Below are 17,655 nucleotides of genomic sequence, written 5' to 3' on the forward strand. Positions count from 1 at the left end.
GATATCTTTGATGATATACCATCTTATAGTCCATTTTTGCCGGACGTTAGCCCTTTCTTTTACTGAACTGATGACTCTCTGTGTCGTGGCTTTCTTGCTTTCAGGTTCTTGATGAAACACCAAAACAAGGTAGAGGAAGAAGCAAGAGTAAAGACACGCCACTTCAGCCTTCTCCCCATGGTCCGCCAAACCCAGGCATGGACTGGCCCCCTCCCAAAGCAAAACAGACTAAACCACGGCAGAGGAGAAGCAAGAAAGCAGGACCAAAAGCTGATCCTGATCTTGAGCTACAACAACAGATGCTTCAGCAACAGTTATACCAACAAATGGAGCAAAGGCATCGTCTTATGCAACAAAAGCAAGGGCTGTACGTTGAACAGGGAAAACATCCCGGGCAACAACCTTCACCTTCATTAACTCAAAATGTAGTTGATAACCCTGGTGTGCTTGCTCAAACATCTATGGATATGCCGCACCCAACGCGACCTTTATCACACACGTCAGAACTGCAACAAGGGCTGCCATCAAGACCAGATTCGCAAATCGGCTTGCCCCCTGGAACAACAGGTCCTCAGATGCCCTCGGGTCCTCAAGTGCCCCTTCCTCCTAACATGCAAATTCCTCCAGGTCATCCACAAAAAAATGATCAAGGTTCCTTTTCTCAGAGATTCCCAACACCGGAAGATTATCTTAAGCAATTTGGCCAAAACCAGATGCATCAGAGGCAACCAACCGTGCGGTATGTAGCAGAAGCAAACAACCCCTTCAGCGATCAGTTTCAAGGTTTGGAAAACAAAGGAAGAGGGCGAGGAACAGAAAAGAAGAAACCTGGTCCCAGGAAACCAGGGAAGCCTCGAGGCAAAAAAGCAAAAGAAGCAGTACTTCCAGATGTCGACCCTCTACAACAGCAGCAAACGAGTTCTGCTGTTCGAGAGCTTGTTTCTCCATGGCATGCTGCCACACCATCACCGCTAGCACGGGACGTAATGCAAGAAAAATCAGAAGGCACAGGAGTTCCCCAGTCCCCGCAAGTGCAGATTAATACCGGGCCTGCTGATCGTCATGAGTCAATAAAACAAGAGAATCCCGATGGAAGTAAAGACGACAAAGATCAGGAGAATACAAAGCAGGACATTCCAGCGGAGCAGCACACTGAGGCTGGTTACGGCGCGCCGTCCGAAGGAGAAGCAAAAAAGGACCTCAATGTTGCTGAGAAGGAGAGTACAGGTGACACGCGTGGTGTTACAAAAGAGGGGTCTGAGTCTGCTGAGAAGAGTAAAGGGGCATGCAAAGGTACGGGGCTAGAAGCACTGCAAAGGTTGGAGTCTATGGTTGCAGACATGGCAAATGAGGAAGAAGCATGTAAAGAGCTGGAGAAGCAGTCTGAATTGGAAAGACTGCTGGATGAGAATGAATATGATCCTGAAATGGACAAGATATACGAAAGAGATTTTATAGAAGACACTCCATTCGAAAGAAGCTTACTCTCACCTAATAAAACTGTGGGCAATGGATCTCAGGCTAACTCTGTGGCGTCTCTTGAGTGTCATGAAGAGAGTCTCATTTCGCCGTTGTTTGAGGAGCATGAAAAAAGAAAAGAGCGGCAGAAGTTTTTCGCGGACGTTTCGTGTAGCGAAACACCTCAAGTAGAAAAGAAATGTAGTGACGAGTCTATGGGTAAAACTGAAAGCGAAGAGCGAAGTAAAAAAGAGATTTTGCTGACACCTTCTATCGAACCATCTCTAACTCCTGATGTTGCTACTCCTGTTATTGATTCTAAAGAAGATGCTATCGAGGTGGTTGATCATGGTAGAAACGTCAGCGATCAAAGTAGAGATCAGTGTAAGCAAGAAGTTATCGAGGATACTGTAGCAATTAGGAATGAAGGTTCAATGCAAGAATTAGGTTCACTTGATGCAGTTGGTAATCAAGGACCTCATGAAAATAAAGGCACTCACAGAGAACTAGAGCAAAGTATTGGAACAACAGAATCTGTGTCAATTGGGAGTGCTGCCTCCGAAGGCATCCGTCCTCCGGAAAGTGCCGTCCCTGTATCTATTACGTCAAGTGTTGGACCTTCAGTAAACGAGCTGCTAAATAGCGTAAATGGCAAAGACTTGATTGTTCAAGAATGTAAAAACCATCAGCAGACGCTAGGCGAAGCTCCTTTTGGAAGCGGCAGGGATGTATGTGTAGCTTTTCCTCAGCAAAATGCTACAAATATGAGTAGTTGTATTGTACCAGAAGCTGTACATGAAACTGTGGATCAAATCTCCGACACTAAGAAATACTACACGGCTGATCCAGTACAAGAACCAACAGCAACACTTTCTGCTCGTCCAGTTCAGCGTGAGAAGCCTGCTAAGGCATCAAAACAATCGAGTCGACCGAAAAACCAGCATGGATTATCAGATGCAGTAGCAAAGAAGAAAACCTCTACAAAGGAGGAAGACCCCATTAAAAAGCAGTGGCAGGAGCTGAAAAGACAGGAGTACGAGCGAAAGAAGCGCGAGTACGAGGAACAACAGAAGAAAAAACGAGCACTTCAGCAACAACTTCGCATAGAAAAACAAATGATCAGAGAGCAGAGGAAACGGCAACGTATTTATATGAATCCCAGCAGCCGGAGCAAGCAGAAAACAGAAGTTGCTAACACTGCTATATCCTTGACGATCTCCACTGTTAACAACTCTCACAAAGAAGTCAAGCCGGGGACTCCTCTTTCTCTCTGCGAACCCAAGTTGCTTTTGACTCATGCCTTGACACATCCGTACGGAAGCAGGCCTTTTAACGGGCAGTGTCCTTTGAAAGGAAACTTTGGTTCAGCAAAAATAGATGGAATGGTTGACTTTTATTCACAGTTTCCAATATCTGGGGTGGATGTTGTGTTGGGACATCCGCCGACCCCACCCTCGTCTCTGCCACCCTCCCCAGGGGTGCATCAGCATAAGAACGATTCCAATGAAAAGCCTCTTGTAAATGGCGACGTTTCGCCTGAGCATTCTGAACGCGCTGAACTGCTTGCTTCTAACAAGGCACACGGTTCGGATAGTGAGCGGCCATCCAAACGGGCGCGGTACATGGCAGTTTTGGATTCTGCGAGAGGGGGCGTTAGTGTTCCTCCATCAATGCCTACTCCTCCTTTGTCCGATTCGGCAGCGTCGTCTGTGAACGATCGAATCGCTGACGCACAATCATCTGGGAAACAACTTCTCCTTATAAGGTCTGAATCAAACGGTAAAGAATCCAATAGTAATTCTTCGTCTTCGTCACCTGAAACAGTTCAGTACATTGCTTCTTCATCTCCGGAGTCCGATGCACTCAATAGAATGCAGACTCCTAAGTTCTCAGCTTTATTACATCGTGACAGTACAGACTCGCCAACGTTTCCAGCAGTGACAATAAAACGCGAGAAAGTGGAACACGTCTTACAAAATGGTATATGCCCGTCTTTTAACGATTCCTGTAGGAGTATTTCGGATACTCATTTTGGTGAGACTACTTGCTGTGGGCCTAGAGCAGAGAATGATGCTGATGATTTGGACAATATTCACGTGTCATTGACATTGTCGCCAACATCAGACCAAAGGGTCACAGACACTGTGGCGTCAGTCGCTGCATTGATAGGCTGTTCTCCTCCCCGACGCTCGGACATTGTTATTGAGCCGGCTGGAAATACTGTACCTTCCAGTGGTTTCTTAAAACCTACTAACAAACTCGGCAGTAGTTCAATAGCAGCTCCTATGGCTCACACTTCATCGGATATTTATCAGAAATCACCTTTTCCAAGTTCTCAAGTAAACCTCTCATCTAGCGAGGAAAAATGCTCGGTCAAAAGGCCAGAAGGTCCGTACTGTCGCCACTGTGATGTTTTAGTAATAGGTATTGGTATGAAACGTAAACCAGACGATGAAGAAACGGTACAGGGACTAGACACAGTGAATTCAAATGAAACAGCCAAGGACAACGCAGATTATAAAATCTACAGAGTTAGTGTGGAAGCAGGGGACTGTACAGGGGACATATTTTGCTCGGAAGCTTGCTTGAAGCAATATTTCGCGCATGTTGTTTCTGAATGTTCGTCACTAACGCAAGACTGTAAATCAGGGCTCAGGGCCTTGCCGTCTCATTCGGATATGTCTGTTACATCTGTGGGTCAAACGAGTGTCGGATCCGGTAACGTGACAACAGTTAATGGAGTTGATTGTCGGGGAGGAGTCGTAGCGGATGGATTATCGCCGACATCTTTACGGAAACTGCGAAGTCCTTCTTGGAAGGAAGAAGACCGAGATGACCAGGTTAGTTTGTTTTTTTTTCCTCTTTACTCTGTTTCGTTTTTATTTGATATACCATGACCAAGAACATTTTTGTTTTCCGTTTATCCACGTATACCGTGTACAACATTTATTTAGTGAAAACACTACTCATTACGATGGACAATTTGAAGCTTCTGTAAAAAAGAATGATTCAAGACATTGTGAGAGGTATAGCAGAAAGGATGATCCGAATTTCTATAGTGAAACACACCCAGAGATCAGATCACAAGTATTTGAAAGATGTTGCTTTTCTTTAAACCATCATCAGGCCACCAAATAACAAGGAGAAAGTGCGTGGTTTTATGATGGGCGGGGTGGGGGCTCTCATATGAATAAGAACCTGACATGTTGCCAACAATTTTAATCTGATGTCATTTTGTACTTCACCATGAAGTTGTGAGAAGTGCTTGGCTGTCTTTTAGATTATCTGACATGTCTTTGTCAAGGTATACTATGTTTGGTACCTGCCTTCTTCAGTCATTTTCTTTGACTGTTTGTGAGGCAGACACCTTTGTAGCCTCTCTAGCTTTTCTTTTTGTGTGTAAACTCTAGAAATTCATAAATAAAAATTTCTAAAATACACTACCAAAAAAACAAACAAACTGTTAGACCAAGTCTGTCGTAGAGGCGTACTTTAGGGATACTTTTTGCATCTGGAGAAGCCCACATTGGCATGTTCTACACTTGGGGACATTTACATTTTCGTGTAGCCTGAGAAAACAGCCGACATTTGGCGACGCTACCACTGGTTACCCCGCCAAATGACGTCTTGAGAAACGAGCGCAGAAATTCCATACTTAATACGCGTCACTACCCAGATCTGGGTAGTGCTTGTGATTGGTTGAATCAAATTTCCCACGCGCACGACCAATCAGAAGCACTACCCAGATCTGGGTAGTGACGTGTCATCAGTATGGAATTTCTGCGCTCGTTTCTCAGACGTCATTTGGCGGGGAAACCAGTGGTAGCGTCGCCAAATGTCGGCTGTCTTCTCAGGCTACATTTTCTCTTTGTCGTTGGTCTCGTTAACATCTTTAAGACCTTTATTTTAAGGGACTTTGCAATTAAAGGGATTGTGTGTGTTGTTTGAACGACGTTTTGCACTCGCTTCGAGACTTTCCACAATAACTGAAGCATATTTGGTATCTTATATCTTACTTTTATTATCTAGGGATGTTTTCATTTCTAGCGTTAATGTGTCAAGTTGAACAGATGTTAGAACATCGTTACTCTCTGTCTTTAGGGAAATAGTTGCAAACGTCAGCGTCGGTTACAATGGAAAAGATGGCAGCAGAATGAAGCGGCAAAAGGTGTCAACAAGCAACGATTAGAACTTTCAGCTGAAGAGATCACGGAGGTACGTGAAGCTAATACAGTGTTACCGGTGTGTAACAACATGAGCTAAGACCTGGAACAGCCCAGAGTTCCGGTATTCTAAGGTTTGGTATTCCGTACAGTGGTGTGTAATCGCCATTCTGATTTCTAGACATCTGAGTAAATGCTGCAGTCAAAGGGGTGGGTTTAAGGCTGGAAGGACGAAGTGGACGGTAGAGGAGAGGAAGTTGTCCTTCTGTTTTTTACGTTTTCTAACCCCTCCCTCCCTTGCGTTTTTTAAGCAAATTCTAACTAGAAGCATTTAAAAGTAATTTGACACGATGTGTAATTCTTTGAAGCAAGCCGTCCACTTTTGGTTGCTGTACAAAACTAGTGACCTTTTTTCGTTCCTGTTGACGTACAATCATCAGAGATTGATTTGTAACTGTCACGTCTTTTCTTAGCTTCTAGGAAAACATGGCGCGTTGAAGCCCTGTGCTGATCTGCCAGATGACAAGAGGTCTTGTACTTTGTGTGGTGAGACAGGCGATGGAGACAACAACGCTTCAGCTCGGTCAGTACAACATCTATCCTGGGAAAAGGACTCCTACACGAGCTATCTCGTATACTGTAAACTACTACTAAACAAAAAAATACATCCAGTTATAGACTCCTAGCTTTTAAGCTTGATTCAAAATCAGTAAATGAAAAACGTGTTTTTATCAGCACTGCAATAGCTTGTTTCGAAGCGATTTTTCTTATCTGGTTTATATAAGCCCCCTCAGTTTTAAGGACCTCCTATTAACCCAGGGCTAATAAGCGGCAATTTACGGTATTTGACTAATTTGTCTTTGCATTATTTACTTTGAAATTCTGGAGCAGAATCTCAGGTTCACTGATCTGTACCAAGACCCTATACAACATTTCGTTAGCCTTTTCAGCCGGTTCAACTATCCATTAACCGACTGTTTTCAACTCGCTACTTCCCTTTGATAACAGTACTTGGTACTCGGAAGGGTTATCCTGGATAAATATTCAATTATTATTATTATTATTATTGTTATTATTGTTATAATTATTGATTAACTACTGTTTCAACTTATAGCTGTTTACCCACAATAGCACACTAGGATAAATACTTAAATTATAGCCTGTTTGGAACACATGCCGTGCAAAAAAAGAAGAATCCAGACATTGCTCAACTCAGAAAACCAAAACACACCCCCTTGATCACATAAACAAATATTAAACTTCCGATGAAAAAAGTAAGGTGGATAGTAGCCAAAACAAGGCTAATTTAATGCCATAGGGGAGAGTTCCAAGCCAAGGTCAGGAGCCTAGGTAACAAAAAGACATTGTATCGATAGAAGCCGCTAATTATTTAGTATCCGCTATGCAGACGATGCTCAAAAAAAAATTAGGAAGGAAAATGTCTTGGCCGAAGGAATTTTTGATCACGAGTTTAAAAAGAGTGTGGCAAAAATCACGTCACCCATCTACAAACTTCGGAACGCTTGGGCAGTCCGGCAATCCATTTTGCTTGGGTTGTCCAGTTACTTGTTTTTACTAGCCTGCGCCATTTTTGTGCTGAAGGAAAAAATTCCAGGACGCGCGCGCACGCGGAAGAAGAGGCGTGTTCCCCTCGCGCGCCCGATTGAAATAACCCAAAAAAATAACCGGCGCCAACCACGTAGGCTAGCCCTTACTTGTTATTATGACACCTATCACTGAAGAAAAACAAACAAAAACCCATCGTAGGGTAGTGAATGTTAGCTCCAATATAAAGTCCTTATCAACTCTTGTGGTTTCAAACTTGTTTGTGGTTGGTTTATTTGCAGTCTGCTGAATCTCGATGTGGATGTTTGGGTTCATCTCAACTGTGCGCTTTGGTCACTGGAAGTTTACGAAACGTTAAACGGCGCTCTCATGAACGTGGATGTAGCTGTTAAAAGAGGAACTGTAACGGTAGGATAAGGACCTGTGATGAAACTATATATCTGATGAACTCTTTTCTCTTCACCAAGTGAATTTACCCATAAAGTTAATCAGTTTTTTCAAATTGTTTCCTTCTCGCAGAACTGTGTGGTGTGTTTGAAAAGAGGTGCTACCGTGTCATGTAATCAGAAGATCGGCTTGTCCAAGATTGGCTGTCCAAACAATTTTCACTTTAATTGTGCGATCACTCATGGCTGTGTGTTCTTCAAGGACAAGGTAAACTTTGTCACAAACCGCGTCGAATTTGCATAATTACAGGACTAAAATAATTTGCTGGTAAACTCTGAACTGTTGGTGTTCCTTGTTTTTTCAGACGATGTTGTGTCATGAGCACAGACCAGATACCCCTGGAATGACGGATCTGATTCTATCATCGTATGCTGTTTATCGGAAGGTTTATGTCAACAGAGACGAGATTCAGCAGATCGCAAGGTTAATAACTTTTTTTCACTTTCTTTCTTTCTTTCGCTGTGGCACGTTTTTTGTTGCTAACCACTGAACATTTTTCCGCCGCCAGTATGTTACGTCACAATCAGGAAACCAACGATAAACCTCAGACGTTACGAGTTGGAAGCCTGGTAGTGAGGTCCTTGGGACAGCTTCTGCCACATCAACTGCAGTCATTTCACAGCAGAGACTCCGTCTATCCGGTAATCTCCCATGCGTGCAGTTGTTTTGTTTAAGTCACTGGTTTCATCCAAGCTGAACTGCGCTTAGTGAGCGATATTAGGGAAACACGGGTGTCGAAGGCGTTAACCTGTGTATATGTTTTCGGCTAGACATGCATTCCAATGCACACATGTATTTTAGAAACTAAATAACGGATAATAGAAACTAAGTAACGGATAATAGAACCCAGCGTGTAGTCTCGGACAGTCTTTCTCTTAGTGATAAACGAGAAACTATAGCTAAGTTTTATTTCAATTGTCTATTCAAGAACAGCGCAACTCGCTCTCGAAGACCCAGGGACAGCTAAGCAAGACGGGATACTATAAGATCAACGGAAGAGCATTTTGACACCAAGAAACATTTGAATACTTCCCTTTTGACTCTTTGGCCAATCAGAAGTGATTGGCTGCCTCTGGGTCACCAAGAATAAACAGAACTATTCATAAATGTTTCCAGATATGAATGTTGGAGTCGGGCAAAAGTTTACAAGCGACTCTTCTCATGTGGTTTTTACATTAAACTTGTACTAATTTATTACACGACATCCATTCTTTAAACATCGACGTGACGTCATCTCATTTGTTTTAGAAACAATTTGTCCTTGCAAGGTGCATTTTAAAGTTTCTTTAAATTATTTTTTGAAGACGCGGTTTTCTTCTTTACTGGATTGTTTCTTGGTGTATCAGGTTGGCTTCAAGACAATCCGTTTCTACTGGAGTATGCACTCTGTGAACCGCCGCTGTAAATATCATTGTATGGTTGAGGATGCAGAGGGTATCCCGAGTTTTACCATCAGAGTGGAGGACGACGAGCAAAAAGAACAACTTATCTTTCGGGGAAAATCGCCAAGAGGTAAGCAGAGCGTGCTATGAAGAAGTTAGAAGTGACTTGTGTCAGACTTGTGTCAGATAATGCAACTGACACAACGAAATGCGATTTTCAGTTATTACTTAAATTTAGACGCTGAATATAACCACGTCCCTTTCTTTCTTAGAACAGTATTTTGGGGGGTGGGGGCTCTTTTACGTCCCCTGTGCGTTGATAAGGAAGAATGAAGGAGAAAAGGAAAAAAACACAAATGAAGAACAAACAAACAAAAAAACAGCAACCAAAACTATAACAACTTGCAACAAGCACTCTACCTTGTATCTACGATAAAGATTTATTATCATGCCAAAAGTAGTAATAATAGTGTTAAAAAAATCAGACAAGGCTAACGGCTTGATGTTACCGCCCAATGACAAGATCATTTGAAATACGACAAGGTCTTCATCCAAGCCGGCATGATCTGACCAGTTTTTGTAAAATACCCTGGTTAATGGTCCCGGCGCCAGGGTTCGAAATGGGGACCTTCCAGACCACAGATCTATGCTCATTCAGCGAGTTAACATGTTATTTTTTCAGTTGGTAGTATACTGAATTCTCTCCAAGATCCTGTCCGTTTAAGGGATATATACGTTAAAGAGGTGTGCGACTGTAATATCCATGTCAGTGTTAAAATGGATGGGTTACATTAAAGGAGTTATATATAGTTAGGGTCGATTAACAATTTTATTACACTTTGTCGTTTCTTCTCAACAGATGTCTGGCAACAGATTCTCATTCCCATTTTGAAAATGAGGAAGGAGAAGGGGCTCGTCAACTTGTTCCCAGAATACATCTCAGGAGAGGTAAGTGGAAGAGTTCTTACGTTTCATCACTGATGGGTTAACTACTTGTTGTTCTTGTAATCTGGTTCAGATCTCGACCTGGCCAGAGGCTCTACCAGAAATTGTCCCTCGCTTGTCCTGAATTTTATCGCTCAACCCTGCTTTTTCTATCCCGCCTTGGGGATTTTTAACCCGTTCTTTTGAATTAAACCTGCTGTTTCAATTATTGTTCAACCCCATTAGGTTGGTACTTAAACATTTTGCAGTGTTGTGGAAGAGGTCATTTACTGTTATTAATTATTTTGTCTTATTTCGCAGGATTTGTTTGGGTTATCAGAGCAATTTGTACTGAGGATTATCGAGTCGGTACGTGTCTTCCTGGTCGTTCACTACTGCTAGATTCTTAGTTAGTGCCAAGCCTGCTGTGAACCGCTTATTTGTTTTTTCCTGGTTTTAGATGCCTGGTGTAGACCAAATGCAAGGATACAATATGCGTTATGGCCCGTCACCCATAATGGAGCTGCCGTTAGCGGTAAATCCAACCGGTAGTGCCAGGTCAGAGCCGCTATTGAGAACACATTTCAGGAGTGGAAGGTGTGTGTCGCAAGCTTTGTTATTCGTGTTCTGTACAACTTTATTATGAATATCGTACCCGGTGTCGCTTTTTTTTTTGCCTCAAGTCTGACCTTTTGAAGACAAAATCGCCATCTCGGCGTTAGATTATAAAGTCGATGAAAGTAATACAAGGCTTAGGTAACTTGATTTGTCGCGCTTCATCGTAACCCTCATCGCACTTCGTACAGTAGGTACTTGGACTGCTAAGGCATTGTGAGACGAGCAAGCTGTCGCTGAATTTTTCCATCCCGTAACAGTCTGGCAGGCCAACCGGCAAATGTTGGTTGCCCGCCGGTTGTGCCCATGGGAAAACCTGCGGGAAAGTCGCACCTCTCCCCCACCCTCTTCAGCGAGAACTAGTGTATGGAAGGTTATAATCAATGTTATCATTACTTTTGTCCACAGAGCTCGCGCCCTTCGGTCTGCTACCAGTTCTGGCACCGCCGTATCCCCTGCAGCCACGGTCAGTTCCGGAATCGCCGACGAGTCATCTGGTCTGTATCTTAAACAGTTCGTATTCTCCAAAGCTGCGCAATACCGCAAGCTAAAAACCGAGTGGAAAAACAACGTCTTCTTGGGAAGATCCAACATTCAAGTAAGTGCTTTGATATTCCGAATCGCTGTTAATGAAAGTTTGTTTGCTAGTTTGGGGCCCCGGATACCTTCACAGAATATTATGTTGGGCCTCTTAGAAAACAAGGCAACTGCTTGCTTAAACACAGCACATCTTCAGTCTAAATGTTTTATTCCTCACGGGGGCATTTTCTTGTGAGGGCAAGTTTTAAGATGGTTTGAAATAAAAATCGGCGTAGTAATGTCGCGTCTTTGAATATTAAGTTTCGTTTGTTTGCAGGGCTTGGGACTTTTTGCGAACAAGGACATGGAAGGGGTGAGTTAAGATGTTTTTTCGTCATAGCGATTTAGGTACTTTGCAGCCCTTGACTTGCGATCCTTATTAGCACCTGTTAACGTGGAAGGAAGGCAACCCTCCCAGAACGTGAAAAGAATGTCTTATGTGCTTTTCACCCAATCACAAGTGAGACAACTTGAGGACAAGAAAAGTCATCTTGCTCAGTGTAACCAGACAGTCTAGGGTCTAGTGTAGTGTGATCCTCTCCTCAGGGTAACTCGATCTACGTCGTGTAAACCCGCGGGCAATCCCGGAAAATATGTGGGTACCCTCTTTCCTTGTAAACAGACCATAACACAACTTACACTAGTACACTGTTGTTGTGGCTGTTTGTTAATAGCGACCTTTAGGTTAGTCGTCGAGTACAAGTAAGAGTTAAGAATTTTGGGCTAATTTTATCTCGTGAACTATAACTATATGACAAGCACAAAAATGAACGTTCAGGATGAGATTGAGGCACACGAATTTGGTTTGACAACTGCTACTTGTGCTAAATCCAATGTTAAGGTCGCTTATGTCGATGTTGTTCCTTTTTTGGTCGTGTCAACAGGGAAGTATGGTCATCGAGTACATTGGCTCTATCATACGAAACGAAGTGGCCAACAGAAGAGAGCAAATCTACGAGAAGCAGGTAACGTTTGCGCGAAAACGTTTTTAATTCCAATGTTTGTGAGTGTGTCTTTTTGCCATCAAGATTTCTATGGTCATTGCGCAACTGGTAAATCTCAAACGTGAGTTCATGGAAAACTCAGTCAAGAAACTCGCCAAGAAAAAGCAAAAGCATCAAGCGTGTAATGAGTATCTTTATATCTGATACAGACAGGCCTAAACTTAACATCCAATCTCCTAGCCAAAATACGCCACCACCCCCCCCCTCCCCCCCCCGCCCGCCCCCATATCTAAATACCCCATTTTTACTTAATTTCGCGTATATTATTTCGCGGGATTATATTTTTTGGGCCATCTCAATTGGGCAACTATGTATAAAAGGCTTTAAATATCGCGATTCAAACGTTCTCACTCAACTTCGTTTTAGTTTGCAAAAAGTCTGAACTTTTAAAATTTCTCTCTAAACTTGAAAAACAAAAATGCATGTTTAAAAAGGAACTCTTAATACACGAAGAAGCAAAACGCGTATTTGGAAAATTAACTTTAAATGTGTTAACGTTATTTCACAACGGAAGATGCAAAATGAAACTAACCCGCACTGATTTGTGTGTTTGTCGATACATATGCTGTGTATGTTCAGTTGTTGTTATGTTACATGTTAATCATTTTTTTTCGGTCATTTTATGGATATTAAATTTAGCGAGGATTTTTATTCGCGTACCTTTAATTTCGCGATTTTTTTACAATCAAGGAACGTGAAATTGAAGACCCTGCGAAAATTAGTACCAGTAAGATATTTGTACCAGTGAGTAGCAATAAGGTATTCGTACAGGAATGAAAAAATCAAGCTAATGTCGAAAGTATAAGATTCTTGATATAAAACCGAAACCAAGATCTTCTTAAAAGGATTTAGAGTAAGGCGCCTTTAATACGACCACTCTCCGCCGGACAGTAAGTTCCCCTTCTATTAACGAGGTGATTGAGCAAAAAACTGAGTGTTCGTATGCAAGCCCCGCCTGACAAGAACTCCGTTATTACGACCTTTACTATTATTTAGTCCCAATCATACCAACACTCGGTTATTTTCTTTCCTGAAAACCTTTTGAACACGACCACCTCGTTAAAGCGATTGGGTTTTTATAGTCTGTTGATGGCGGTGTATTGCACTACTGACGTGTTAAGCAGTCGGCCGCAAGGAAACTTGAGATGGAAATACTGACCAGTTTTTCCTTTTTCCGTTGTTGTAGAATCGCGGCGTGTACATGTTTAGAATTGACTCTGATGCCGTTATTGATGCCACAATGGCTGGAGGACCAGCGCGATATATTAACCATTCATGTAGTGTAAGTATTCCGCGACAATTCTTACTTGTTCCCGTGAGGTCAGGTGGTCTTTGCAGTCGCAAGTGAAAAGGCGCTGTGTTGGGGGCTCGAAGTTTATAGAAACTAGTACAGCCTTTTGTGGCCTGGCCGCAGTTGTTCAAAAGGTGGATTACGCTATCCACTGGATGAATCTCTGTCCAGTGGACGACGCAGTTGGTTTCCTTAAGGGTTGATTTCCAGTGTCGCGTAATTTTTATGTGCGTACGTGCGTAAAATTTACGGTCACAAATAAAATAGAGGCAATGCATGAAAGATCTCTCGTAAGTGTAAAAGTTGAACCTCGCTCAACGTCTCGTTTAAGCTCACCACTTTTTTTTATCTTGCTTTTATTTTATTTACGTGATTAAAATTTACGTGCGTTAACGTGTGTAGCTAAAAACGCGTCAGTGGAAATCAACCTTAACACTTATCAGCTCGATAGTGATTTATCCAGTGGGTATAGTGCTATCCAACGTTTGAACAACCGGGGCCTGGTGCAGCGGAAAAAGGGGTGACGAAGGTCTTTTCGCCCCTCTCTCCCCTCCCCCCAGTCTTTATCCAACACTGTTAAGTGACAAAATTTACCTTCATGAATTCTACATTTATTGGTTTGCTGTTTTGCTTTTTTAGCCAAACTGCGTTGCTGAGGTGGTGACCTTCGAGAAGGAGCAGAAAATTATTATTATTTCCAACAGAAAGGTTGAAAAAGGAGAAGAGGTAAAATTCAGTTTATTCCTCAGGAGTGGGTATTATACAGGAAAAGATGAAAAACTTCTTCCAAAGAAGCATCTCACTTGCGGACAGCGCTAAACTCTTGGTTCGTGTCCGTATATTGGTCCTCTTTTCTTTCTTTGTTCAAGCGGTTTTTACAATCGGGAATTCCAGTTTTTCTCGCTCTTCAAAAACCAGCACCTTACTACCCACTTTAGTGGCTCCAAGTGTCGAAATTACTGCTAGTTAGGTATTGTAATTTGATGTGCGTATTATGCGGTGTTTTTTTTTTTTTTTTTTTTTAAATCTTTTGTTACATCACTTGTCCTATGGAACCTTTCACAATACCAACAAACTACAAATTTTCAAATTCCATTCGATCTGGACGTTTAAAAGGTTGTTAAACGCGTTCTTGGGAACTGCTGTATTAGGACGGTCGATAAACAAATTACATTGTTTGAACAAGACTGAAGAGCCTTTAAATCTCTTAGGCATCGATCCGGTCAAAATAGATTATTCTCTCTTGATCTGGCTTACTACCTCCGCCATGTTTCAACCCGTTCCATATCATATGAAGCCAAAACTTACACATCTTCATTTTCTTACAGCTCACTTATGACTACAAGTTCGACTTTGAGGATGAAGAAAATAAAATTCCATGCTTGTGTGGTGCTCCTAACTGCCGAAAATGGATGAACTGAGGAACTGAATGTGGAGCAATTTTCATCGAAATTTATTTAATCGTTATTTATTTAACGTGAATGTTCTACAACTTTTGGCAGGTACAAATCCAGAATTTTCTTTATACACCTAAGGACAACGGAAAATATAATATTGTATGATATATAATTAATCATGTTTTAGTTCGCTTTTTCAATTCGCAGAAGTGAATTTCTCATGTCAGACATTTCATGCAGGAATAGCTATATGCCATCCGAAATACAGGAATCGCTAGGTTTGTTTGTTTTTTTTTCCCTGTGCATTTTTGTTTATTTAGGTTCACAGTCAAAAGTCCGAATAATCCCAAATCGATCCATAATTTTTACAAATTTTACACGCCCTTGTAATATTAAGTGCGTGGCTCATCAAATGTAGTGTATATACTAATGCTTTATTGCTTGAAGTGAGGTTTTATCATTGAATATGGAGAATAAATAAAATTTGCTTGGAGAGCGTATTTTGTGTGTTTTGTGTAATACGGAAAAACCTTGGTTTCATATATCGTGATGTTAGCGGCTTTGCAAAGCGTTTTATTTACTCTAACTTGATTTGGGCTTTTGGTGATGTTATGTATGGAAAATCTTGCTGTGTTTTCCCCTTGCATTTTGCCACGGCAATTTGTTATGTCCTGTACTGACACCGGCGTTGAATCTCTTTTACATAATATGCAAAACTAAATTCACTAGGGCTTGAAACGATGTTTAGGTACATAATGCGCTTTCCGCTATTGTGAAATGGCTTGTTATCTCAAGACCACAAAATTGTTTCTAATAAGAGGAATAAAATCGTCCGTGCGCGAAGTTAACCATGAAAAAGTGCTAAAATATTCTGTTCATTTGAAAAGCGTAATCGAGGATATCAACTGTCATGCTGTATTGGGTGCCAAAAAACAATGCACAGTAGCTTGTAAAAGCGTCCAACATCAATAAAGAGCGGATGCTTGAATGCTCGCTCAAGCAATACATGCCCCTTGTTTAGTTACTTGGCGCCATACAAGTTGTCGCGATATAATCTATTTTGAAAGCGGAGAGGAGCAAAACACCCATCTTATTTGTGCTAATTTTTGGACCAACGAAAAAACTATTAAAGATTAGCTACTTAGCACATATTTCGCCGTACGTTATCTCCATACGTTTTTTACGTTTTCATGGCGGTAATAACACTTTAAATGAATGCATTGGGTTTTTCAAACGCAGAGGAGCCGGCTGGCCAAATTAACCTTGTACAGAATGCGAAACGGATTTAAATAAGAAGGGAGGATGTATCAACTCTCTAGATACATATCAACAGCTTTCCCGTACTGACTATGGACGGCATTGTGCTTAAAATGAAATAATTTTGGTCCTCGTTGTTTCAATTCAGTTTAAACTTTTACATAACGTGTCCATGGCCTTACCCATCAAACTTTTATCGTGGCTCTTCAAACCCTCTTTGATTGTTTTGTATCGGTGGCACCTGCACACGGGGCATTGAGCAAAAAACACGCAAGAATCTCTCCAAATATTGTAAAGCACTTAGGAAATACATCTAGAAATTGGAATGCGAAGAAGAAGGAGGAAAAAATTCTATTTCAGCGATTTTTTTTTACAAGAAGTGGAAAACTGTCTTGTGATTTCAATTGTAGGCGTCATTATGTGTATATTTGAGTACGTAGCTTGAAGCCAGCTGGTTGTAAAATATGTTCTTTTGCGAAGTTCTCAACCGTGTCACAATCTGACGCAGGTTTCTCATGCGTCGGACGCATTTCTCTAAATTGAATAGTTATTCTTCAAAGAATCGAAAATTGGTTCGCGGAATGTCAGAATTAACCGTCCGTGAGATTAAATTAATTTACTATTGCTTCGGCTATTGGTTGTTACAATTGTTCTGAGCTATTGTTGCTGTGTTCTGTTTATTGCTTGAGTGAAATATTTACGGCAGGTTTTCATTTTTCTTTTGGTGTTGCCTTTTTCAAGTCACGAAAGATACCAGCTCTTGAAACGGGTTTTACCGACAACAGTCCTCGTTTTTCAGAAACAATGCTGGGCAAACTTGGGACCTGTTTTTCTTTCTTTTTTCAGTTTCGGTTGTTTTTGTTTTTCATTGTGAAGAAGCAAAATGCAACAAAAAAAACCTTCTATATTGATAGTTCTGCCTTCTGGTGCTAGCCCTCCGTTTCCCTAGAAAAATCGACGACTAAATACTGAACCAAAAGGATATGATCTGCTTTCCGAAAGGTTTTATTTAATAGGTTAGGGTTACATTCATGCAGGTTGGACTTTTTTTCTCTTTCTTATCAAAGAAAATTCCAAGCATTTGCAAATGGTGATTTGTTTTGTCTTAGAAACAAAGCGAAGTTTGGAAACATTAACATACAAGAGGCGACCAGAGGCCACCAGTTGACTCCTTGTGGATTGTCTTCAATGGACAAAGCTATGTGAGCGGAAATGCTTACTTCCGGTGTACGTGGTTAAAACATTACAATTTAGTCCCCATATTTGTGTACTGCTCGTCAAAGTAAAATGTGTATGCTTGCGTGGAGCATTTTTGTTGAGAACAAATTCATTGTAATGCTTGTAGAAATAGTTGCTAGTGGGTGAGCCATGTAAATGTTAATTCCAAAAATACGAAAAAATATATTTTATAATATATGAGTGAAAACGTCGACTTTTCGCGGTAAATGCCTTCCGCAATCATCCCCAGTTGCGTCCGCTAACAATTTTCCTTCACTCAACCTAGCTGTTTTTGGCAAAATTAAGAAGATAAAATGCATCAAGATATCCCACAGAGCCCGACGAAACAACATG

At 41.5% G+C, this 17,655-nt stretch overlaps 1 protein-coding gene across 2 annotated transcripts in view; it reads left to right on the forward strand.

Moving 5' to 3' along the window:
* Window positions 1-15,322, forward strand: part of LOC140930488 (uncharacterized) — a 43,734-nt gene extending 28,412 nt beyond the window's left edge. For both annotated transcript variants that reach the window (XM_073380200.1, XM_073380202.1), the window contains exons 26-42: window positions 105-4,298; window positions 5,560-5,673; window positions 6,095-6,204; window positions 7,469-7,595; window positions 7,707-7,841; window positions 7,939-8,057; window positions 8,143-8,275; window positions 8,981-9,146; window positions 9,876-9,964; window positions 10,262-10,309; window positions 10,401-10,537; window positions 10,964-11,153; window positions 11,412-11,447; window positions 12,019-12,099; window positions 13,325-13,420; window positions 14,069-14,155; window positions 14,758-15,322. In XM_073380200.1, coding sequence (XP_073236301.1) covers window positions 105-4,298; window positions 5,560-5,673; window positions 6,095-6,204; window positions 7,469-7,595; window positions 7,707-7,841; window positions 7,939-8,057; window positions 8,143-8,275; window positions 8,981-9,146; window positions 9,876-9,964; window positions 10,262-10,309; window positions 10,401-10,537; window positions 10,964-11,153; window positions 11,412-11,447; window positions 12,019-12,099; window positions 13,325-13,420; window positions 14,069-14,155; window positions 14,758-14,850 — 5,955 coding nt within the window. In that variant the 3' untranslated portion in view covers window positions 14,851-15,322. The remainder of the gene's footprint in view (window positions 1-104; window positions 4,299-5,559; window positions 5,674-6,094; window positions 6,205-7,468; window positions 7,596-7,706; window positions 7,842-7,938; window positions 8,058-8,142; window positions 8,276-8,980; window positions 9,147-9,875; window positions 9,965-10,261; window positions 10,310-10,400; window positions 10,538-10,963; window positions 11,154-11,411; window positions 11,448-12,018; window positions 12,100-13,324; window positions 13,421-14,068; window positions 14,156-14,757) is intronic.
* The last annotated feature ends 2,333 nt before the right edge of the window (window positions 15,323-17,655 follow it).

This window comes from Porites lutea, chromosome 3 (genome assembly GCF_958299795.1).
Source record: "Porites lutea chromosome 3, jaPorLute2.1, whole genome shotgun sequence".
Taxonomy (NCBI): domain Eukaryota; kingdom Metazoa; phylum Cnidaria; class Anthozoa; order Scleractinia; family Poritidae; genus Porites; species Porites lutea.